Source organism: Ctenocephalides felis, unplaced genomic scaffold (genome assembly GCF_003426905.1).
Source record: "Ctenocephalides felis isolate EL2017-DRISC unplaced genomic scaffold, ASM342690v1 CF-g0.4_SCAFFOLD_01886, whole genome shotgun sequence".
Taxonomy (NCBI): domain Eukaryota; kingdom Metazoa; phylum Arthropoda; class Insecta; order Siphonaptera; family Pulicidae; genus Ctenocephalides; species Ctenocephalides felis.
In genome coordinates, this window is record NW_020538040.1 from 63,696,089 (window position 1) to 63,722,214 (window position 26,126).

A 26,126-nucleotide genomic window follows, 5' to 3' on the forward strand; every position below is an offset into this window, starting at 1 on the left:
AATTTACTGGTCAGATTTAAGTGAATTCCTCTTTAGCGCGTACAAACAATTTTTACGTTTTTTAGTTCCTGAACTTGTCATACATTTAATTTATATTACTTTTAAGATTAGAGTGCATATCTTGTTTATCATTAATTACTATGCTTGTGAAAATAAGCATTATATATTTGATTTAATAAAATAAACATGAATTCTTGTTCTTAAAAATTCTTGTTTTTCACTAATTTTAATAGGTTATAGAGATTAGGAACAAATCACCCATTTTTGTATAAGATCAATGTCTTTTTTTACACGTTTTTTTTTACACGGCTTCTTCTGGAACCAATCTGCCGTGTAAAAACAGACTTAGGTGTATATATATATATATATATATATATATATATATATATATATATATATATATATAACAAATATATTCTGATTGGTTAAATATTAAATTAGAAATATGAAAACGCAGCACTCTTTTTGCACTAATTTATTGAATAATATCAATTTTACAAACGTTTCGAGACTATGTTTGTCTCATCATCAGTGTATTACAATTTAAAATTTAAAATATTAATATTTAAAATAACATGTGTTAACACTTCCAACACGTCCTATACACGGATTTTTGCTCCATGATGAATTTAAATAATAGAATTCTCCTCTTTCTAATAATTTTGTTGTTGTGTTAAATTTTCGTTTCTTCAAAAAAAAAAATTAAGATGTATAGGTTTCATGCTTTTATCCTTGTGATTGCTGAATGCTGACAAACATCAAATGTCGAAACGTATACCAATAAAGAAAATTATTGTTTCCTAACTTATTTTTTTATTTTGACAAATGGGCTGTTAAAAAAAGTTTTCAATTTATTTTATATATATATATATATATATATATATATATATATATATATATATAATCTTATATATGTAACTATATATATGTGTGAACATAATATATTAACTTATCTAATGAAATAATTGCTAGGTTTTGGACATATCGAACACGGCGGACTTTTCTACAGAAGCTACGGAAAATTCTCCAGAACGTGAATCTGTTGGCCGTAGTAATACAACAACAGAAGGCGAAAAAAAAGTCAGTGTCAGATGAGGATTATTGTTTATTTGATAATTTCATAAATCTGTCATAGTAAATCTTGTTATGCAGGAAACTTTGCAAGTGAAAACGGGCTCCCAGAGGAAAGCACCTGGGTTTCAGTCTATTCTTGTTTGCCAGAATGCACAAACCACGATATCTGCGTTGACCATTAATTCTAGTTATGGCCTGTACGTATAACTTGATAATAATGTCATTAATTGAATGAATGACATATATATTTGAATATATAAACTTCTATTCCCTATTTTATACGAATGATAGGTTCTAAATAAACCGTGTAACTCAAAAAATTCACTTTTATATAGAAAGTCATGCTAAATGAAAATTCACTAAAAAAACACTTTTTGTCAGTTTTTTATATTATGAATAATAAACACATTGAACGAAAAATAAATATTAATATATTCAATATCAAACACGTTTAATAAATCATTAAAATTAATAAAATAAAATTTAGTTTTGATAATAAAACGGGGCGTTTCCATGTTATCTACATATTTCTATCATAGACATAGACTTTTAAGAATTAGTAATTGTAACATACATTTTGTAGTGTTGTATTTTGACAGTGAAACAATAAAAATCTTATTGTAGATATAAGCCAATTATAGTTTAGTGTTCATAATTTCGTGTAATTGCAAATTTAATAAATTTTGTTAAAAAAAAAATATTTTCAAAAACTGTGCAAACGTGTAAAATGAGGGATAGGTTTATATTTATATGTATATATGTATATATACATATATATATATATATATATATATATACACATACATATAAATTGTAAATTTGGTGTTGAAATTAAAACAGGTGCGTTGAGTTGGGAAATATCAAACAAATAAAGCAATTACGAAATCAGATTTATTAATCCTTATCTTTGTCTCCGATTATATACATATATACCAATAGAAAGTTTTTTTTATAATTAACTTAGAAAAGAAAATGGATACAAACATATTAGACTTAAAGATAGGTACTTACATACAAAAATAATTTACGCTACACTACACAAATTAACAATTTTAACAGAAAGCTATCAGTAGTTCAAACATTTAAAAATAATTATGAATTAGAGACAAAACACTAAATATGTGCACATAGTTGTTGAAGTCTAAGCACTGAATGAATTGTGTTAATAAATGTTTTTTGAAAAATGTGCAAACTGATAAAAACATATGGTTTTGGAAAGTAATAAAAAACGGACACGTTTCATTCAGTAATAATGTTGTTTGAGAATTAATCGAAGAATATCTTGTAATCATTACAGAGCGAATAGCTGTCAAATCTCTTGTTGATTGCTTTATTGTTTAACCATATTAGACAACCTTCAATAAATCTTTTTTTAAATATATTGGTTTCAAAATGTAGTATACTCGGGTTTGGGAAATCAATGTTATGCTGAAGGTTATTTATGTGTTCTGTGAACATTGTGTTATTCTGATTCTCATTTTTGAAGTGTTTCTGTGTTGAGAGTTTCTTTTGGCTAGTTTCGACAATGTAAAATCCTTGACAATTTAGACGATTTAATTTGTATATTAAGTTGTTACTTAAAATTTTTGGATCAAATTTAGATTTTAATTTAGTTAATAATGTTTACCTCAGATAACACTCTTTCAACATTATTATTTTCTAAATTAATTATAAAAAAAACTTTTTAGTTTTCCACTGGATGACGATCTGGATGAAGAAAAAAGAAAAAGAAAATGAAGCTGATTTCTTAATTGCTTTAGTTTTGTTTTACTTGGTGATATTGCTTGACTCAACACACTCATTTTATACATATATATATATATATATATATATATATATATATATATATATATACTTTTTGCAAAGACATTTGTCAAAACATATATTTTAAATTAAACGCTAATTATGAATAAGCGACTTTGGCGTTTATCTCATGGCGGGTTAAATATTAGCAACAATTGCGTTTTAAATATTTTTATTCAATTACGAAAAAACGGCCTAGCTAATTCTTGCCAAAAAATAATCAGAATTTTCTTAAGACTTTATTAAAATGGCGACGAATAAATTTCATTTTACTGTTAATTGCACGGAAATTTTTGGACTCATTATTGCGCAGAGCTAACCATCGCAACCTATTATGTTTTATTAATTGATTTTAAAATTTTTGAAATCCGTACTGTCGTTAGAAAACAAAATTTACGTTATGAATTATAACGTTTTGAAAAAAACAGAAGAAATAAAAATAAGGAAAACTTAAACTATTTTGCGATAAGAAAAATATTGTTATATAGATATTTAACATAACATTACAACAGTAAGTTTTTTTTAATTCAGTTTTAAAAATTAAAGATCTTCATTTTTTTCATAGAATGGTTTATGGAACTGAATCTGCTCTTGTGCTTATTGACATAGTCCATAAATTGTGTTTAATGCATATATCTGTACCTGCAATATATGGCTCACAAGAACTGTATTCACGAGCTCCCCGTAGTCCGAAGAAACTGGATGCACCCAACTCTTCACAAGATATTCCTCAGGCTCGCAGTCCAAGTATTGATCAGGTCAGTTATACGCTTAATTCTCCTTTTTGCTTGCAAAATTTGTTTTGTGTATTTATAAATACGTGCAAATTTGATGCACAACTTAAAATAAACATTGCTGTATAAATATTATTCGTGGTATTTTCAACGCCTTCATCTCGAGTTAAATTATGATACAAATGTAATTTCGTTGTTTTGTCATGGTCATCATATTTATTTTTAATATAAGACATTGTATTAATTTAACATTTTTAAAACTGCATGCACATAACTATTTGAAAACGAGAACGCTTTTCACATGTTTTTGTAGAAAATTCTACAGATCAATATTATAAATCCATTGCCCAATCCTTTTTCCTGTCGATCTTCTCAAACAATGATCTCAACTTCAAAGAATCAGTCAGGAACAGAATATGCCGAAGAAGCCCTTGTAAGTCTTATGGCAACGCCTCCTAATCAAGAAGAAACGGGAGACTTTGCACCTGGTACACCGGAACCAATTCAAGGTCGTAGGCGTTCTGTCGCATGGAAGGCATTTAATCTTAAACGACAACTTTCACGGGTAGACGTTAAAATTAAAAACACATTTTCGGCTTCACAACAAACTTCGCAAAAACGAGGATCTATTTTTTACTATAATAGTAGTCCAGAAGAAGATGAAGAAACTACAACTGGACGAACAATTTTGTCCGACACGGATGAGGAAGGTGACGTTGTCCGATCAGCAACAGAATCAAATGATGCATCAAGTGGGCTTAGGAAAACAGCTTTGCGACCAGATAATTTACCATTGAGTACCGAAGGAAGAAAGCATTGTGGATTCGATATCAAAAGAGATGATAGGTTTCTTTCTGTTCCTAATATGAAGTATAAATCAGATGCTAAAAATCTTCAAACTCATGATGGTGATTCGAAGCAGATTCAACCTTCTTTCGCCGAACACTTCATGCGACGTTTGAGTAAGTATTTAAAATCATGTAATCGATTTATATAGACAAGTCTATTTAGTAAAATTTATCAATTTCATTATAGTAGAATTGCCTTTGCTGAAGTGCTGATATCATTTCATATCTTAGATTGTGTATGTATGAATGCTTGCGTATGCGTGCGTTTGCCGGTGCGTGCGAGTGCGTTTGCACGAGCGTGTGTACGTTTCAGCGCGTGCAATTTTATGTTTATTTGTAACAAAAATACCTCCTTAGCTGACATTCATTTCTAAACTATCACAGTGACGCTATAATAGCATAATATATAGCAAAGCGAAGTAGTAAAGTGCAGATTTTGCTTTAAAAATGATTACAATGAATAAAATATTCAGGGGCGTAGTGTGCTTTGGCGGTGTCCCGTATCAAAGTTTGTTTAAGGCTCTTTTAAGAAGGGTGAAGATTCTTGAAAATATATAAAAATGCATAAAGTTAAAAGAATATTTATATTCACCCCTTTTTTCGTAAAACTGATTTATGATCTTTAGGGTTTTTGTTTTTTGTCTGTAGGGACAATATTAATAGACGTCTGATAGACGTTTGTGTCTTGAAGTTCTCAGATAATTTTTAATTAGTTTTAATTTTGAAAAAAAAATCGGCAGCAACTGGGATTACATCGGTAAAACAGGATGCAAGACCATTGAATGTTATTAACAATAATTCGGCTGCGAAACTTCCACGATATATAAATAGAATATAAATTTCCTTAAGGGGGTTGTTCTTTTTTTTGTCACAAAAAATGCAAGGTATTACAAACCAAAATTATAGAATATTACAAATTACAAAACCATAGAATATTAAGAAATTTTATATATTTTTTCGTCGCCGTCATTTGTTAACCAGGGGGCGCCAAAGTGGGCATTGCAAAATCGATCACTTTTGCGGTGCCACAGATAAATCCGTTGCGCATCGCCTGAAACAAAAAAAAAAACGAAACTACGTTGAAGAAGAAGTTTGAGTCCAGTCCCCCTACCAAAATAAGAGAAAAAAAGCAAGAAGGAAAAAAATGGCAGCTATTTTTAAAAAAAAGTGTCAAAAAGGGCCTTAACTTTTTGGGACGAGAAGCTTCGCAAAATTTTTTTGCGTAATGTTATCAAGTTGTTTGAGGTAGGGGGACTAGGTATTGCAGTGGTGAACAAATTAAAAAAAAAATGCAAGTCGATCCGACTTGTAGTTTTTTTTAATTTGTGGCACCGCATTGAAAAAAGTCAATTTGAGAAAAACATATTTAAAGTTTTTAATATAATGTATTAAATACACCATTTAATTTAATGTACTAATACACCATGGTGTTCAAAGGTGCTGACACATTAAAAAGGTCATGTGCATGACGTATTATAATGAAAAAGAGAGCAGCTGGCATACAATAGCTCGCGGAGCGATGAAAAAAACGGTTTCAGAGGATCATATATATATATATATATATATATTTTGTAGAGTTTCGAACAAGAATCCAAAAATAATACAAAATAAAAAACAAGAAAAGTTTTTAAAAAAACAATTTCTTTATTTAATTATTTGTTTATTGTCGACGTTTCGGAACTAGGTACGTTCCATCTTCAGGACATCTGTCAAGAAACATGATCTTGATGAGATTTTAGCAAACAATATGTTTAGGAAAAGAAAATAGATTTTTCTTTTTCTTTTTTTTTTTTTTTTTTTTTTTTTTTATTATTTTTATTTTTCTATTCTATTCTATTCTATTCTAAAAACTTTTCTTGTTTTTTATTTTGTATTATTTTTGGATTCTTGTTCGAAACTCTACAAAATATACACAAATCCAAGACTCTACCATTCAATATATATATATATATATATATATATATATATATATAACTTCATCAAAAAATAGATATTGCGATGATTTTTTTTTTTTAAATAATTTTAAGGTTTTTAGCTTTCATAATATCAAAAAATCTCAAAATCGAAAAAAAATAAATAAAAAAGAACAACCCCCTTAAAGCGTTTGGCTTAGTTATAATTTAAAACTGTTTTTTTTTAATGGCGTTTTTATTATTAAAGTATTTTTTTATTATTAACTAAAATAAAATTCATTACATATTGATTACAAAAGGAAACGCCAACTATGGCGGGATTAGTAAATTTTTTAAAAAATCGTTGCTGGCTATACAGTTTTTCTCAATTTTTGCTTACGCTCGTTGACCCTCCTCCTCATGGCCTGTGAGCCCAGTATCTTTGGTACGACGGTAGCTACGCCCCTGATTACATCGCAAAATCGCACACAACTAGTATTCGATAGTATGGATTATAGACCCGAATGAATGAATATATTGAGAAAATTATGAAGCATGTTTTGTTTTTTTGGCATAATTTGGTATAGAATAAAATATGAGCAGCAGAAAAAATTATTAAAGTATTTTTGTAGCGTGGAATGTATATTTCTACATTTGCTTTAGTTGTGGTTGTACAAAATCTATTGCTAATATGTTTTAAATGATTGAATATCATTTAAAAGGTTTGACAATTTCTTCCTCTAAACTACAACGAATGAAGAATGTAGCGCAGTTTCAAAATCAAATTATTATTATGAGAGCGCAGTTTCAAAACAAAATTATTATGAGATTTATTTGAGAATTATTAAAATAGTTAAAATTTTATATGCTGCAATTAAAATTTAATTAACCACTTCGGTACGCGGACGGCATACTCGACGGCCGCAGAATGCTTCATGCAGCCCCGAGCGTCGCATTTAGTGGACGGTCGTAATATGAACGCGCGTCGTACGGGAGGTGCTAATTAATTTAAGCTTTTCCTTTGACTTTGGTTTAATGTTTTGATATTTCAATATTTTGATTTGATTGTCTGACTTTCGGCATACAATTTGACATTTGTATTCAAAATGAAATACATAAAAAATAGTATTTTTCTTATAATATGAACAAATATGTTTGAACTGTTTGTACTTCACTTATTTTTGAGATATTGGTAGTGGACCTTGTAACCCGTGGACTTTCAATCCCCGCTCTTCCATAATAAATGTTTTTTTGACTGTATATTCATTAGTCTCTAGAAACAGAATTATAAAATATTTTCTTACCAAAAAAACTTGGGTTAAAAAGATGGGCATTCGAAATGAAATTTTTTCTTGGGTTCAAGACTTTGAGGTGTCCAACATAATAAGCGCGACTCGCGCTCGCTGTTTCATCATTCGATGTAACAGCGTTGCCAACAAACTGTAAAAAACTAGTTGGTATTGGTATTTAGCCTTGAGGCAAGTTACATGAACTTCCCGATATGTGTAAATAATGGACTTAATCAATAAAAAATAAATTAATTTATGAGTGGATTTATTACACATAATTGAAAACGAACGAACACGTTAACTCGGAGTATTTTCAAATAGCAACATTTCAAAAATCAACAATTATTATACTTGAACCAGTTTCCGTAGGATTTTAATGGTTTAGTAGGTTTATTAAGACCAAGTACTATATTGTTATACCAAGTAAATCGTCTAATTTTAATTTTAGCTAACGTCAAAAAAACTACTCATTTTCTCAAACTTTGATGAATTTTTAAAATTAAACTACTTGTCGTAAGGCCGTAATATTACAGTAAGATCTATAAGACCATGATATATATCGCTAAAAAAAAATCCATAAAAATAGGTTTAAATTTTTTTCAACAGTTAATTACAAGAAAACGGCTCGGTAGATTTTCACCTAAAACTAATTAGTTCCATTCCCAAGTAATATCTTTCGAACAGTTTTTGATTTTTTAAATCGGTTCGGTAGGATGAGCTTAAATGTGGACGAAAAGTTTAACACTTTTTTTTCAAATTACAAAAAAACGACTTGGCAGATCGTCGCACAAAACTGACAAACGATAGTCCTCATCGAAATACATCAAATGGCTTTTAAATTTCCGAAATCGGTTCAGGCGTTTTTGAGAAAACGTCGATGAAAGGTCTAATTTTGACAAATGCCAAAAAAACGATACCAATTTTTGCAAACTTCGTAGGGCCGTAATATTTTAGTATGAGCTGGAAGATTATAGTATCTACCGTCAAAAAAATATTTTTTTGATTTTAAATAATTTTAATTTTTAAATAATTTTTTTTAACACTATTACAAGAAAACGGCCCGGCCGATCTTTACCAAAAACTAATTAGCACGATTCCCAATCAATATCTTTCGAACGGTTTTTGAATTTTCATAATTGGTTCAGAAATGCAGAAAAAACCATAACACGCTGCACCATTTTTGGTACACTCGTGCTGAGTTTTGTGGTGCTGAGTCCTGTTGGAATGTCCATGGTCTGCGACCAAAATTTTTGTCTACCCAGGACTTCAATACTGCCCTTAAGACTTTTTCCCGATAATTTCGGCAATTATTTTGATCCCACGGTCGATGAATAAGACCGGAATGTCACCATCGGTCGTTACGATGGTTCACACCATTACCGTCGGCGGCGCTTGAGTTCTGGTGGCCAATCGAAGGTGTAAATTTTTAGCTGACCTTTTTGGCAAGTAAACCCTATCATTTTGTTTGTTCACAAACTGCTCGATTTGGAAGGACTTCCCATCTGAGAAAACCAAATTCGGTAACTAGCCACTTTCGTGCAAGCGAAGCAACCCCTTGGCTCCTTCCCGTCTAACTTTTTTTTGTGCATCGATGAGCTCTTGCCTTTTTGGAACTTCAATGGCTTTAGTCCAAGCTCATTTTTCAATATGTGTTGCATCCGTTTTTGCGATATGTTCAGCTCACGGGCCATTTTTTTACCACTGCGACACGAATTTCGATCGATTTTTACCTATACTTTTTGGATCATTTCTGGTGTTGCTAGTGTTTTTTTTCATCCACTTCTTGGACGCAGTGCAACACTGAGTGTATCACGGTTACGAGATATGGTACGAGAAACAAAATATTTGTTCGCATTTAAATGCTGGAGGGCTCTAAATATAGCCACTTAAGGTTTTCCAGCCAAGTATGAAGGAATCGCACTATCACGCTTGACTTTCACCACGAACAACTTTTTTATGAATGCAATAGATCAAAATGCTTTTGTACGCTTGTAAACAATTAAATGAACAATCACTGGAATAAATCTGTCATCTGTCTGATGAGCGGTTTAGAAATGATAGCGGTTTTTTGAACATACAGAACTCTGTAAATAACCTTAATCTGGTATTTCGAAATAACTATTTATATAATTTATATTTTGTAAAATTGATTTATTTACCTTAATTTACTTTTTTATTTGCTATTTTTTATTTTTTACACCTTTGCCAGCGTTATTATTTAGTTGGTCCTTTTTACCCCACCCAGATGTAAGCTTTTAAAGTGCTTATAAAAAAACTATTCAATCTCACTTAAAATTAACATTACATTTTATAGAACAATTAAATAGTGTATAGAAAAATTATATTAAGGTCTTTTAGACTAAGCAACAGTGCTCACAGCCTAACAAATTAACGAAGTAATATATATTTGTTATGGATTTTTAAAGGCTACCGTTTATTTCCCGATAGCCGTAAGAGTCAAGGTGATGGCTGGTTATACATCTTTTTCCTCTACTTTCAAATATTGTTGTTGAACAATGTTCAACTTTACTGGTTTTTGAGATATCGATGTTGGACATTTTTAACCCCTAACCTTCATCCTACCCCCGAGCATCTTTCGGTATATTCATAGAAAATTGTGCTTCTTCAAAATTAACCATTAGTGAATTATATTTTACATTGCATTGTCATTGCAAATGGTTTAATTTAATACAAACTTCCAGAGCTGAAGATTTGGAACTTTTTCAATTTGTAGAGTAGTTTAATGAACCATGAAGGATGCCTGACTGTGTCTAAAATGCATAGGTTTTGACATATTGTTTGGAAAGAATTTCTTCAAAATTGTAGGACAGTTGTCAAATATGTACATAGTGAATCATTTTTCTGCTAAACTCGTTCTTATGGAACTGTTGATACATTAAATAGAATGCGAGCCTTATAATCTATTTTCAAATTATTTAATTCCAGAGAACTTGTAATTTTGTGCATTGTCATGTTTACAGGTGTATGTTCCGAAGTTGTATCTTATCAACAGAATCTTCTTAGTACATTGCGCCTGTTATAACTGGGAGTAAGTTATTCGACAAAATGTCCCTTTTTGATCGATTCCTAATTTAGGTTCTTAATTTAAATAGCATAAATAAATAAGTAATATAATCTAAAAAATGTTTTATAAATACAAATCGGTGTAAAAATATACAAATGAGTTCTTTCAGAGTACCGTTGAGAAAAATATGATGTACAAAAAAGAGTGCTATAACGCTAAAAAGTGCATTTTAAAAAAGTTGATATTTTGAGTTTATAATAACACTTGCGGCCTGCTTAATAACAGTTTTGTGTATAAATAACACTACAAACAAAACTACTTACTACAATTGCCATCCATTGTTTCAATAATATACTCTACGACAAAAATTTTCAAATTGAAAATGTAAAGTTTCTACGCGGTTTTGAAATAATATCTCACCTTTCCCATAACCTATGGATTAGTACGAATTTTTCAACACTAAGACTGACCAAATCCGTACAGCCATTTTAACGTTTTACCATACCTAATATAAGACCGAGCACCGAGCTCCATTTTTATATATAAGATATGAACAATTTATTATAGCAAGTTTACGAATATATATATATATATATATATATATATATATATATATATATATATATATATATATACAGGGTGTCCAAGACCTTGACGTCAAGCCGAATCGGGGTGATAGTATTGACATTAACTGTCCTGAAATAAATTAGAGAAAAAATATCTTACGTTGTTTCGAAGTTATGTGATTTAAGTTTTTTTTTTTTTTTTTTTTAATATATTTTTAACAGCGATCAGAACTATGAGTTCTATGAGCTGTTGTGATCAATTATCTTACAATTATTATAGATGGCAACCCAAACAGTTGTCCCATCTCTATGAGCTGAATTTTTATTTTATTACAATTGTTGTAATAGTGATGACTTTTTACTTCCAAGTGGCATGTTGCCACTACAGCTATGCCCACGAAAGGCCATTTTCACTTGAAATCATATTTGAAATCTATAATTTCAAGTGAAAATTTGGTATCAAGCTGCTTTGATACCGAACCGACCGAGGTTGGGTTCGAACCCGGGACTAGGATTTGCTAGCCCACGTTCTTACCACGGGACCACGGCCGGCCCTAATGTGATTTAAGTGAAGTGAGTTTAGTGAAGTTATGAACATTTGTTGGTTATTGTGGTTAATTATTACTAATTTTCAACAGCAACCGTGAATAACGTTTCTAAGACCACAATGAAAAGCAATAGATCAATTGCTCCAAATTTTTGAGAATCAACGGGTTTCAAGAATTCTCTCTAGCGCGCGCATTGAAGCTTGTGCACATAGCAAACGCTTGAACTGATTGTGAGTAAAATATACTAACAAAAATCATGTTATTTTTAAGTTTTTATTTTTCCACTTGAAATTTTTTAATAACAAAATTATCAAGTATTTCAAGATTTTACAATCCCTGCCCCAACTTTTGATGAATTATGTCAACACACTTTAGCACTTTTTTTTTAAAGAAAGGCCTCTCAAAGTCGATCGATTTTAAAAGTTTTGAACTCATTGTTCAACAAAAAGGTTTAATTCTTGCAAATTTGGGGCAATTGTGTTATAGTTTTTTTATTATGGTCCTAAAAATGTTATTCACGGTTACGGTTCCAAAGTTTAAATGAACAAAATTAGTAAAAATTAAACACAATAAGCGGTAAATGGTTATATTTTAACCAAATCTCTAAGTTGTTGCACTTAAAGCTCATAATTTTCAAACATCCTGAGATATTAGTTTTTTCTATTTGTTTTTCAGGACAGTTAAGGTCAGTACTATCACCCCGTTTCGGCTTCGCTTGGCGTCACGGTCTGGGACACTTTGGGGATGGGATTTTAGACGTCTTGTTCTTTTTAGTCGTCAGTTGCCATTAAATGGTTTGCTAAGCTTCAACCGGCTAAATGTAGAATACTATACATATTTACAATTTATTATCTTCAATGCCATTTAAATGCGTATGCAATTTGCATTGGGATGATATAACGATTATAATCGCAGTATTCCTATTTACATGCTTTTTCACATTTATATCGTTTATGCGTGATTAATGCTTGGCTTGCGCTTGTGCTTTTGTGTATCGTGCTCGTTTTGGTTTTCATTCTAGTTTTTGTTTCTGTTTCTGTGTCGAAGTACATTCTCGAATTCAGTATGAATTAATGAATTGAACTAATCTTCAGTTACAGAAAGTAAGCACATATATATTTTTATACTAAAATTTTTAGTACTATATTTTCAGGAGATTTCATTTTAGAAAATATTACTAGAAACTAGTAACAAAAATTAAAATGCACTTTTGAAGAAATAAAATGTATGTAAAATCGTGATGAACTTTCTTACACTAACCGTACGGGCACTATATTGGTGGTACCACATGTATCAACTAGTTCTGATAGCTCCTGACGAAAACATCTTTTGTTCTCAACACGTTTGCATTCATTACATGAATGTGGATGCATTCTTATGTACTAGCCATTTATGTGCTAATTCGAATAAAGAAATTTTGAATTGGCACATTTGATATATAATAAATATATATATATATATATATATATATATATATATATATATATATATATATATTATCTCGATGTATATTATATCTCAAAAATAAAAAAAGTATTTGTTTTCCAAACATTATTTGTATTTTTAAGCAAATATTGTGATTGTTAAAAATGATATAATTTATTTATTTATGTGTATTCTGAGTGGATAAATGGATATTAATTTGGAAATATGAACAAACAACACTCATTTTTGCACTAATTTATTAAATAATAATTTTCACAAACGTTTCCAGACATGTTTGTATCGTCATCAGTGTGTTATAATTTAAAATTTAAAATATGGAAACCTAAATTAGCATTATGTGTTATCCGTTACAAGTCGTTCAATATACTGTCTTCCGCGTTCTGCCCCACCAACGATCGTCGGAGTCTGAATTTTGTATACAATTGCATATGTAATGTTTGTACTATGGGTATGCATTTGTATATATATGTATATGTATGTATATGTACATATATTTTTAAAACAAATTTTATAAACGAACCGTCTCATTTCATAGAATATACTGTCTTCCGCGTTCTGCCCCACCAACGATCGTCGGAGTCTGAATTTTGTATACAATTGCATATGTAATGTTTGTACTATGGGTATGCATTTGTATATATATGTATATGTATGTATATGTACATATAATTTAAAACAAATTTTATAAACGAACCGTCTCATTTCATAGAATATATTTTCTCCTAACAACATCTATTCTTCAACTGGGCCCTAATCCTTCCTTTCCTATCTGATATTGCGTGACTAACCACTTGAGATTGAATGCAAAATTCGGACTCCGACGATCGTTGGTGGGGCAGAACGCAGAAGACAGTATATTGAACGACTTGTAACAGATAACACATAGTGCTAATTTGGGTTTCCATATTTTAAATTTTAAATTATAACACACTGATGATGGGACAAACCTAGTCTCGAAATGTTTTTGAAAATTATTATTTAATAAATTAGTGCAAAAAAGAGTGTTGTTTGTTTATATTTCCAAATTAATATATATATATATATATATATATATATATATATATATATATATTATATCAGTTTTAACAATTACAATATTTGTTTAAAAACACAAATAATGTTTAGATAACAAATTCTTTTTTTGTATTTTCGGGATACAACACATTTATATCTTTACACATCTGGACATTATACACAATCATTCACCGAGCCCACTATATGTCGTATGTACATATGTGTTTGTGCGTGTATACATACATACATACATATATATATATATATATATATATATATATATATATATATATATATATATACAGTACAAGCTGAATAAAACATGTGAAAGCGAACAAATACTCGTAACAAGTATTTTTTATTTTAGCAAGCCGTTGTAAAGTGTATTATTTTGTATTGTTTTATTTTTCTATTTTGTGATCCCTACCTGTTTATATCCTATTAAGTTTGAAAAATTTATTTTGATCAAAAAAATTGTAAACATTATTGTCTCAGTATACTATGAAGGTATCAATCAATTCTGAGTTAAATGAATTATTAAGCTTCTTTATTCTTATTATGTAAGTTGCATTGTTCTCTGAATATTTTATGCACTTTCTGTTGTACATTTTGCTTATGTAAAAATAGTATGATGACCTTCAGATTGACCTATGGTTTATCATGTTGTTAATTTATTTTGCAGTAAAATAATTTCATAAATATTATGCTGATTTTATATATACGTCATAGTTACACGGAAGAATTTGACGGAGTGTAAAATGCCTTCGAAGACTATTGGTACAGCTTTGTCCAGAAACATCACAGCATTTAAATATATGATATTTCTGTTGCTTGCATTTTGTACTAGTAAAAGTGAAAAATATTTAAAAAATGTAATCTCATGGCGGGAGGGAGCGAAGTCCTCAGTTTATTAGGCACTATTTGACATAATACGTTATTGCCCCGGATGCAGATTAACGGTCTTGGGGAACGAAGCACTGGCGGCGGAAGTACAAGCGGAAGCGCCGGTAGCCCGCGAAGGGCTCCGTTGGACTCGCAGATGACTTGCGCAGGTCCAGGTGCCGTACGGCGATCGCGTTCGCAAGGTACACGCAAGTTGCAGAAGTGTCTATCGAGGGCATCATATAGCGAAGATCATCTAGTTTCATCGCCATCGCCTACCGCTCAGCCGATGAATAATAACGCTTCTTGTTATTCATCAAATGCAAATGCCCACGCCACCTCAGCATCGCAGGCTACATTGGTCGGCACGAGACAGTATTGCAGTTTTGGTAGTAAAGTCACCTCAATTAGAAAAAAATTTAAAGAAACGATTAATTTAAAATTATTTTCCCCTTTTCTAACTATTGTGCGATATATGCCCATTATGTCGAATATTTAAAATCTCGGTTAAGTATTATATGTATATGTATATATGTATATGTATGCATATTTATGCATATGTGTATATACATATATTGTATATGTATAGGTACATATATATGTATATGTATAGGTGTATATATATATATGTATAGGTATATATATACATATTTATACATGTGTATGTGTATATACATATATGTATATATATGTATATATGTATATGTATATATATATGTATATATGTATATGTATTTATATGTATATATATGTGTATATATATATTTATATATATATATATTAGGGTGGTCCTTAAAATGGTCATTTTTGAATTTCCATGCTCCCAGGGGCTCAAATGGTTCCAAATAGATAAAAAACAATTCTCTGAAAGTTTTAGCTCTTAATATTAACGTTTAGATAGAGCGCAATTCAATCAAAGTTTTGTATGGAAATAGCATGGAAAATTTTTCAAAAATTTAAAAAATGTTTTTTAGATGTAATTTAGCGAACAAATGAATGAATAAAACTCATTCATTTGTCGCTAAGTTATACCTAAAGCATTTTTTTTAATTTTAAAATTTTTTTCCATGCTCTTTCCATACGAAGTTTGATTGAATTGCGCTCTATCTAAACGTTAATATTAAGAGCTAAAACTTTCAGAGAATTGTTTTTTATCAATTTGGAACCATTTGAGCCCCTGGGAGCAAGGAAATTAAAAAATGACCATTTTAAGGACCACCCTAATATATATATATATATATATATATATATATATATATATATATATATATATATATATGTCTAATTGATCGATCCTACATGTGCATGTATAATGATGTAGTTGTATTGTATATATATATATATATATATATATATATATATATATATATATATATATATATAGTTTATGCATTCCTTATAAGAAGTGGATAAGTTAAAACCATGCATTATTTACTCACTATTATGAGAGGCATATTATTCATGTGCACATCATCATTTTAATTATTTCGCACTGATTTGAAAATAATCAACTTGTATCGAGTGGCGGGTATTTATGTACGATTAACTTCTTGAAGAAGTTGTTATTTTCTTCTAAAAATCATACGTCTATATTTATGAGTTTTGTGGTTTCAGGCAAATGTAGATTTGATAAATTTATGGTTCAAGTTAGGAAAATTGAAAGAAAAATCTATTTTAAATATTATGTAGTCGTGTGTTTGATTGAACTAAACGATGATTTGCGTTGATTTGTTTTTCGACCAATAATCGGTTAGGTTATTTAATATTTCTTTCCCTTAAGGGACTCTCAGTCTCAGAGTTTCATCTCACATCGTGTTATATTTAAGTTGCATATCGTACACAGATTAGCTGTTACACAGTGGTATATTATCTAAATATATGTCGTATTATTTTGCTTCAAACATATTTTTATATTTCATCCGGTTTCTGGCAAAAATATTTCCTAGGTACGTGAGATCATCCATCCTTCCTATTTCCTAATTTCCATATTACATGTACTATGTGTATGCTTAATTTAATTTTTTTACTTCGATTGACTCCATACATTTTGTCTAATTAAACTTATTTTGTGTAGTAGGCATGATTAAACTCATTATTTTTAATTTTATACAAATAATTCAAAGTCTCTAAGCAACTGGAAATAATTCCTTTACATTTGTTCGCATAAATGGATGTTCTATTGAGCAAAATATATGAAAGCAGATGGCGCATATTTATTAATCTACGGTTCTTATCCTATATTAATTCTGGTAATATTTAGCAAAAGTAAATCATTAATAAGTTACTAATAAAAGATGACAAGTTCATATATGAATAATTCAATATATACGTCATTTTCGTGAAGTATTTTGATACATGACAAAATGGAAGATTTTATATTGTAACTAATACGAATTAATTGCAGAGTTGGCGTGTTGAAATACGAAGTGAACATTAGGCTTAATTCTAATAAGAAACAAAGAATGAATTGAACTAGTTTTTATAAGAACTGCTAATTTGTTCTTACTTACTTCGAAAGAAATACTTTGTACTTAAAAGGTTTCTAATTTTTCATGTGCAGGCGATCATTATTTGGTGTTGATTCTAACAATTTATATTAATTCTTATTAATTTATTATTTATTCGTGCAATTTTCGATATTGATTCTAACTTTTTTTGAGTAATATTCACAGATATGAATTTTATGAAATTGTAATTAATTTGTTTTTAACGTTTCTGAGTACAAAATTATTTGCCTTAGATTTTGTCTAATATGATTATTAGTCGCTATTTCTTCGTTTATCAAAATCATTCACCTAGCTATCAGATACTTTGGGGAAAATAATTATTTAAATGAAACATGATGAACTTCTTCTAAGACTATTTTACTACATTTTACTATTTTATAACATTCACTTCAATCATTTCTAGATTTAAAATTTATCGCACTAAGAATTAATCAATGCGATTTCCAATTGATGTCTCAAACATACTTATAATATCTACAACTGTATAAATTAAATTAATTTGTTCAACACAACCAAATTAATGTGGTTCTGAAAATGTATTTTATTTAAATGTGGACGTTGACTGTAATCAGTAGCTACATACGAAACACGGAACGTGCATTTCCTCCGGCATAGATTCTGATTAGAATCGCTCAAAACGCGTGGCGAAATTCGAAAATTTAATGATTTTTTTATTATTCAACCGCTTATCGTGGGCCTATAATATTTTTGTATGTTATTTTAGACTACGAAATCTATCAGTGTAAAAGCTTCATCAAAAGCGTCAAAATTTTTTTCAGCATTTAATTCCGAAGAAACGACAAAACAAAAAAATTAACGTGATTTTCAACCAATATTTTTTGAACAGAATTTGAATTTTTAATACGGTTTTAAAATTCTGCTAAATACAAAGATTTTCTTCGTAACTTTACGTTTAATAATTTACAAGCATCTATAGTTTGCCGATGTTGGTTGAAATTTTTTGTATACATATACATATTATTATATATGCATATGATGAGTATTAGCGATGTGTCATAAGTAGATTAAGTATTTTTGTGAAAACGAACGAAATTGAGCCGTTCCTATTTTCTCGAAAACCTCTTCCTTTTCATTTGACTGCACGAATCAAATATAACTTACAAATAGACTATGTGTGTATGCATTCTGCGCTATTATTTACCATTTTGAGCTCGCCTGGGTGGAAGCGGCTAAGGACGTGGGCTACCAGAAATTAGTACAGGGTTCGATCCCAAACAAGGAAGCGTGTTATCGAATTTCTGCTTGAGATTATAGATCTCAAATATAATCTCGAGTGTAAATCATCTTTCTTCACAATCACATAAACACATAGTTATTAGATATTATATATGCAATATAATCGCTACACATAGGAGAGTAGGAGTTGCATCACGTACTACATTAGGTCAGTCCATGAACAGCTAATAGGACAAATTAGTTCTGTGCTGTTCTGATTGCTATTTAAGCAAAAAATGCAATTTAGAGTAGCTGAATTACATAGCTGTAAGATGATGAATATTCATTATTTTAAAAGCTGCAGGTACTGACGATATCATAGCTAAAGTTTACGAAATAGTATTAAACTATCACCTAACTAAAGTGAAAAAATAGAAGTGTTGAAAAATATCCAAAGAAAATATAATTCTAAAATAATGTGGTACCCCGCCTTACGAGCGATACGGGAGTTTTGAGATACGTTTGATTCGTTATACGAGCAAAACTCGAGATACGAGCCGCCACAGAAGCGATTTGTTGCTTTCTAATATTTTTAAAAAATCGAGATAGGGGCGAGTGAGAGGCGAGGTTCATCTGAAGTCGCATTTAACTATCATACAAATATTTAAAGTAAATTAATTTGAAGTTAAAAATTTCAATTAATTAATATTAAATGTGTCATTATTCCTATGCATTGTTTATGCAATGTGGAAAAAAATTAAAAGTTTGTTGATTAAAGTCATACTCAAAAAGATGGACTTGATTAAGAATCAGAGTTGTTTGACGATATAGGTCTTAACTCATTTACGTAACATAATAAATGGAATTAGTGGTGCATGGCATCGTGCCTTAAGGCTTAAAGCTTCTTAAGGCAAAAAATGTTTGGATATACGAGCAATTCGGCTTGCGAGCGCGGTTCCGGAACTAATTAAGCTCCTAAGGCGGGGTACCACTTATGCTATAGATTGTTAAAGATAGCTTTGGGTACTGTGTTTGCTCACGTTTGATTGAATATTTGTTATATATATATATATATATATATATATTAAATTTTTTATATAATTTTGATGTTGAAATATGTGAATTCAGTTTTCAGGGCAATACATCAATTAAAAGATTTGTATGACTTTAAAATATTTTTATTTTTTCCAACTTTCCAATTTTTTGGAAAAAATAAAAATATTTTAAAGTCATATAAATCTTTTAATTGATGTATTGCCCTGAAAACTGAATTCATATATATATATATATATATATATATATAGATTTTTTTTATTCGACGTGTGTGTGTGTGTTTGTATGTGTGTAGGTATAAGTATACGTATGCGTGATATATATATATATAATACATATTTACGTTTATATACAAGTTTATACATTTATTCTTCAAATTGAACATATTCATATTATATTGAATTCTTCTTATTCTGGTTACTTTTACTTACATATATTTGATATCTCACTACCACAAAAAGTTTTATCATAAAAATGGCCGCTAATATTTAAGTTTACTATTCTCCACCTAGTATATATATATATATATATATATATATATATATATATTTGTATGTGTGTGTGTGTATTAAGGTGGTCCTTAATATGGACATTTTCGATTTTCTTTGATCCCAAGGTCTCAAATGCTTCCAAATTAATTAAAAAAAATCCTTAAAAGTTTTAGCTCTTAATATTAACACGTAGATAGTATGTATATATATATATATATATATATATATATATATATAAACATATTATATAAGGTGTTCCATAGCGCAATGGTTAAGCGCGTTGCCTCGCGTGGACGGGGTTGTAAGGGCAGTAGCGGTGTCCATTTTTACTTGAAAACATAGATCTGAAATATGATTGAAATAGAAAATAGCCCATTTCGGGGACTGCGGCGTGAAATGGCAATGGGAAACCTCATACTATTATTCCCTGATTCACTTTGGAGTTTAACCCAGCTCACGGACCTGCCGTAGGGCAAAACTATCCATTATTCTTATATATATATGCATATATATATATATATATATATATATATATAAACATTAATTAATAAGCAAGGGAGGAAAATATCATTGATTTTATGGTGCTCTCATACCATGGACCTGCCTTCGGGCAGACTACTATTTAATATATATATATATATATGTCACATAGGACCTATTTTCCGGCATGCATCATTCGTATCTGTGAATATGGTGACTTCACTATCAATAACAAAACTCGTGCTGCATTCTTAATATCACATTTTGTCTGTTATCAATTTAAAATCAACTTTGGCTCACAAAATCATTTTATTCAAACAATGACAATTTTAGATGATATTAGGAATGCTTCGTCTAAGCAGCTATTTCAATTTGTCGCTTCGCTTTTTTCGCTATTTCTTATAATATTTGTTTGCTTTTGAATGTCATTTTTATGTTGGACTCCTCATTGAATTAGAATTTTGTGATACGTGTCTCTGAGTTTTTTTAATATCAATGTTGTATGTATATATTTGCTATTTGGTTCGCATGGATTTTGAGATTTAATTAGTAAATAATGATTTATTTTTTTTAGTTATTTTGTGATTTTTTATATGTAAACATTAATTGAGTTAATAACATAGTTAAAAGTAACTCTATATATTATTTAGTAAATAAAATTGTGATCATAGTATTGCAATGTATCGGGCATAATATTTTGATATTTTAGTAAATATCAAATAAAACAACAAAAATAAAATAAAACAACAATACGTTTATATATATATATATATATATATATATATATATATATATATATATATATGTTTCGCAGTGTTTAACACCATAGAATAATAAAATAGTCGATCTCGACATGTGACGATATGAACAAGAATGGAATATTTTAGTATAAGGCGATTATTTAGAAAAACTATCAAATAAATATAATTTTTTCTGGGTATATGGTATTTCCCATGTTATGAATTTTTCAATTGGCATCAGAAATTTTTATCCAAATTGGCTAGTTATGCATCTTTTGTCCTTTACTTTCAAATATTATTGTTCAAAAATGTTTAACTCCACTTGCTTTTGAGATGTTGGTGGTGGACATTTTTACCCGCGAACCTTTAAGCCCCGATACACAATATTTATAATATACAAAAATATTATTTGGTAGAAATGGCGTACATATTATTGAAATACACTAATCTATTCTAATAACTATAATCGAGTGAATAAAGAAGAATGATTCGGATAATTAGCGAAATGATAGGCAGTAGGCACGTCACCTCATTGTTTTTTGTGGTTCTAATCAAAATTATAATCGATTTGTGCAAATTTTGTATAATATCTTAGTTAGGTTTGTATTTTTTTCTAATTAAATAAATAGAAATTATAAAGCGGTGAAAATATAGTTTTTTTTTACTTGATAAAAATAATTGTATACGCTTCAACCCAGTTATGATGAACGTTTTTATATTTATATATATTTATATATATATATATATATATATATATTTATATATATATATATATATATATATATATATATATAGCGAGATAATATATAAAGCTAGAGGTTTATTTATTTGATAATTCTAAGAACTCCAAGCTAACAACATGCTTCATTTGGAATAAGCTTCTTTTTATAATAAAATATATTTTTTATTTTTATTTTTATTTCAATTTTACAATTATTTAAAATTTATCATAACTCGATGTTTATCAATTTGTGTTTCATAATTTTTTCGTGCAATTTTTGTGTGTTTTTGTGTTTTTTTTTCAATTTATTTGTATGCACTGAAGATAGGTCAAATCAAGACCCGAAACGTATGTTTTCTTAATAAAAACATTTTCTTTCAATAAAACTGTTTTTAATTACTGGATGGATGCCCAAGAATAATTTTATCATATATATATATATATATATATATATATATATATATATCATATTTTAATTATCTTTATTAATTACATTATCGTTATTTTCGTTACTATTATTTTCATCGTTGTTATCGTTGTCATTATTATAGTTATTTATTGTAATTATCTTCGTCTTTGTCATTGATTTTGTCATAGTGTATTACGTTGTCATAGTCATTTTCTTTATCGTTATGTATATATATATATATATATATATATATATATATGTATATGTGTATGTATATGTATATATGTATATATGTATGTATATATATGTCATTGTCTTTGTATATAATTAACATGTTGATACTCTTTCCGAAAACAGCTCCCTTAGCGTGATCGGACCCCATATTTAATATATCTTTCAAATTCTCGTTTTGATTTCTATTTCCGCCCGAGACAATTCTTTTCCAATGCGGAAACAGTCTGGTTTCTTTTGTATTGAATATTTGATTTGAATATTGATTTTCACATTTTACCTCTAATAACACAGTTGAATTTATCAAAAATCGCGAACTAAACGTATGCAGCTACGTCAGATTTAGTCGAGCGCAAGTTTCAGTCAACGCAAAACGAATAGTTGCAGTACAATGATTTTCAAGCACTGTTTAAGAAATATTTCACATTAACTGTTATTTTAAATAATATTGTGCACCCAGATATATTAAAAAATTTGCTAAGCTCATCTCGATTTGTGAACATATTAATAGTGAATTTTCTTGTAAATCAAAGCAACTTCTTGAAAAAATATTCTTTTACCTCGGATTAAAGTCTATTTTTTATATGTCACTTGCCGCAGAATAAAAATTCGTAACTATATGTATAAATTAATTTCAAAAATGACTTTTTGATCAGTAATTTTGTATGCTGCTAAAATATGTAATTCGCTGCATTTACAATAATCTAAATATGTAGCATCTCTAACTATCATTTGTCGCAGCAAAATAATTATCTTATGTTATTAACGGAAACTTAATATTCAAAATAGCGCTAACACGCATAAATTCCTTTTTAACTCGAACTTGACATTTCGAATAAATGGACAGCCTGATAATGTTCTGATTTCAATTTTGATTTCTCTGCTAAAATATCGTTTGGTTTCGCTTTACAACGTTTCGTTGAAAATATAGATATATATTTTTTTCATAAAATGGTATTACTTATTAAGATATATTTAAAATGAGACAAATCTACTTTCAAATTAATTATGTGCGTAATGAAATTTTGGGTCATTTCATTATGCACACACTTCGCTTATTGAATTTATTGCCCTTTTTTACTTTTATGGGTATAAAATATATAATATATATTCGATTTCATAAACTTCATAGAATACATTAGGAGATATACTTCATAAAATGCATAGTAGGAAAGACTGGGTACAGTTGTGGCACGGTATGGTAGTGACATTGTAGTTGCTACACTATACTGATTTTGAGATAGGGTCCGAAGAGAGAAAGATGGAGTATGATTTTTCGAAGAAGTTTGCAATATTGCTTTCTGTCAGTGCCTTATCAGTAGGCCGCTTTGCTTTTAAAGAGTCAAACGCAAGTTTTCATGTTCGCATTTTTCCAATCAGAACTGTTAATTGTATATAGATAGATCACTTTGTCTATAATTTTGTGAAGTCTGTAAGTTCAACAATTAGATAAATTAGCTCAGTCATAGCGATGAATTGTTGCCAAAAGTGTGCGTTGGATATGGTTGTGACATGTGGTTGTGGCCTTTTTTGATGAAGATTGAACAGATAAAAAAATCTAACTTAACTAAGACAAAATACGAAAAAGAAATATAAAGGAAAATTCAATAAAAAAAAGATTTCAGAAATAATTCTAGTTAACTTTCTTTAAGGGGGTTGTTCGTTTTTTTGTTACAAAAAATGCAAAGTATTTTTCTCGAAATGTATTTATCATAGAGACATGCGGTTTTTTTAAACAAAATCATAGAATATTAAGCAATTTTTTTTTTTTCGCCGTCATTTTTCAACCAGGGGGCGCCAAAGCGGGCATTGCAAAATCGATCTCTTTTGCGGTGCCACAGATAAATCCGTTGCGCATCGCCTGAAACAAAAAAAAGAAACTACGTTGAAGAAGTTTGAATCCAGTCCCCCTACCAAAATGAAAGAAAAAAAGCAAGAAGGAAAAAAATGGCAGCTATTTAAAAAAAAAGTGTTAAAAAGGGCCTTTTTTGGGACGAGAAGCTTCGCGAAAATTTTTTGCGTAATGTTATGAAGTTGTTTGATGTAGGGGACTAGGTATTGCAGTGGTGAACAAATTTAAAAAAAATGCAAGTCCATCCGACTAGGTATTGCAGGTTTTTCATCGCTAGGTTTTTTTTAATTTGTGGCACCGCATTGAAAAAAGTCATTTTGAGAAATACGTATTTAAAGTTTTTAATATAATGTACTAAATACACCATTTAATTTAATGTATTAAATACACCATGGTGTTCAAAGATGCTGATACATTAAAAAGGTCATGTGCATGAAGTATTATAATGAAAAAGAGAGCAGCTGGCATTGGCATACAATAGCTCGCAAAGCGATGAAAAAACCGATTTCAGAGGATCATACATATAGATATATATATATATATATATATCTATAACTTCGTCAAAAAAATAGATATTGAGATGATTTTTTTTTAAATAATTCTAAGGTTTTTAACTTAAAAAAATGTTTTATTATATATCGTTATAGTTTATTCATAAACTATGTTTAAATATTTATGATGTGTTGTGTTACATATTATCGTTGTTAACGATAATAAAAGTCGTTATTAACTATTTTAGTGTCTATGGCTATTATTTTTTATCTTATTTTTATGTCTTTCACAACCGTCCACACCCGAGAGACCCTCGCCCTTTCCTTGTATGATTTGTTTTTATGACAATTTCATCGTATTTAACGACAATATTTCAGTATTTTCACGCGGACAAATATTCAAATTATCATTTAATTTACTTTTCTCCCAGCTAACTAGTATATTAACAAAATTATAGCTGATAAAAAAAATAGTACAACCGTACCCAGTCTCCCCTATATGAAATTTTATCGAGATTTTATGATTATTTTTTCGCTTGTATATGCGGTACAGAATGAAATTTGAAATATATTGAATTATTTAATATTTCACAAGGATTCTCAGACAACGAGAAATTATCTACACCAAAAATATATGTTATACGGAACGAAGACATAGATAAATGCGTCAAATATTCAAAAACGTTTCGATTCTTCTAGTAATGTATGTTATTTTCCAGTATTTAGGAATACACTATACGAAGTAATTTTACATCTACATATGTCATTCCTCACCAATAGAATTAATCAATGTTTTGTTGTTTTAATCAATACAAACCTGGTAGTAGTACTTGTCGAGCAGAAATTTTAAATAT

At 29.3% G+C, this 26,126-nt stretch overlaps 1 protein-coding gene across 4 annotated transcripts in view; it reads left to right on the forward strand.

The window, feature by feature from the left end:
• The window catches only part of LOC113376482 (syntaxin-binding protein 5), a 40,958-nt gene that overhangs the window by 3,205 nt on the left and 11,627 nt on the right, over positions 1-26,126 (forward strand). For 2 of the 4 annotated variants that reach the window (XM_026616414.1, XM_026616413.1), the window contains exons 7-10: positions 973-1,080; positions 1,153-1,271; positions 3,443-3,635; positions 4,009-4,573. In XM_026616414.1, the coding sequence (XP_026472199.1) occupies positions 973-1,080; positions 1,153-1,271; positions 3,443-3,635; positions 4,009-4,573 (985 nt within the window). Of the gene's footprint in view, positions 1-972; positions 1,081-1,152; positions 1,272-3,442; positions 3,636-4,008; positions 4,574-15,191; positions 15,511-26,126 lie in introns of all 4 variants that reach the window. The other 2 variants (XM_026616412.1, XM_026616415.1) reach the window with 2 other exon arrangements.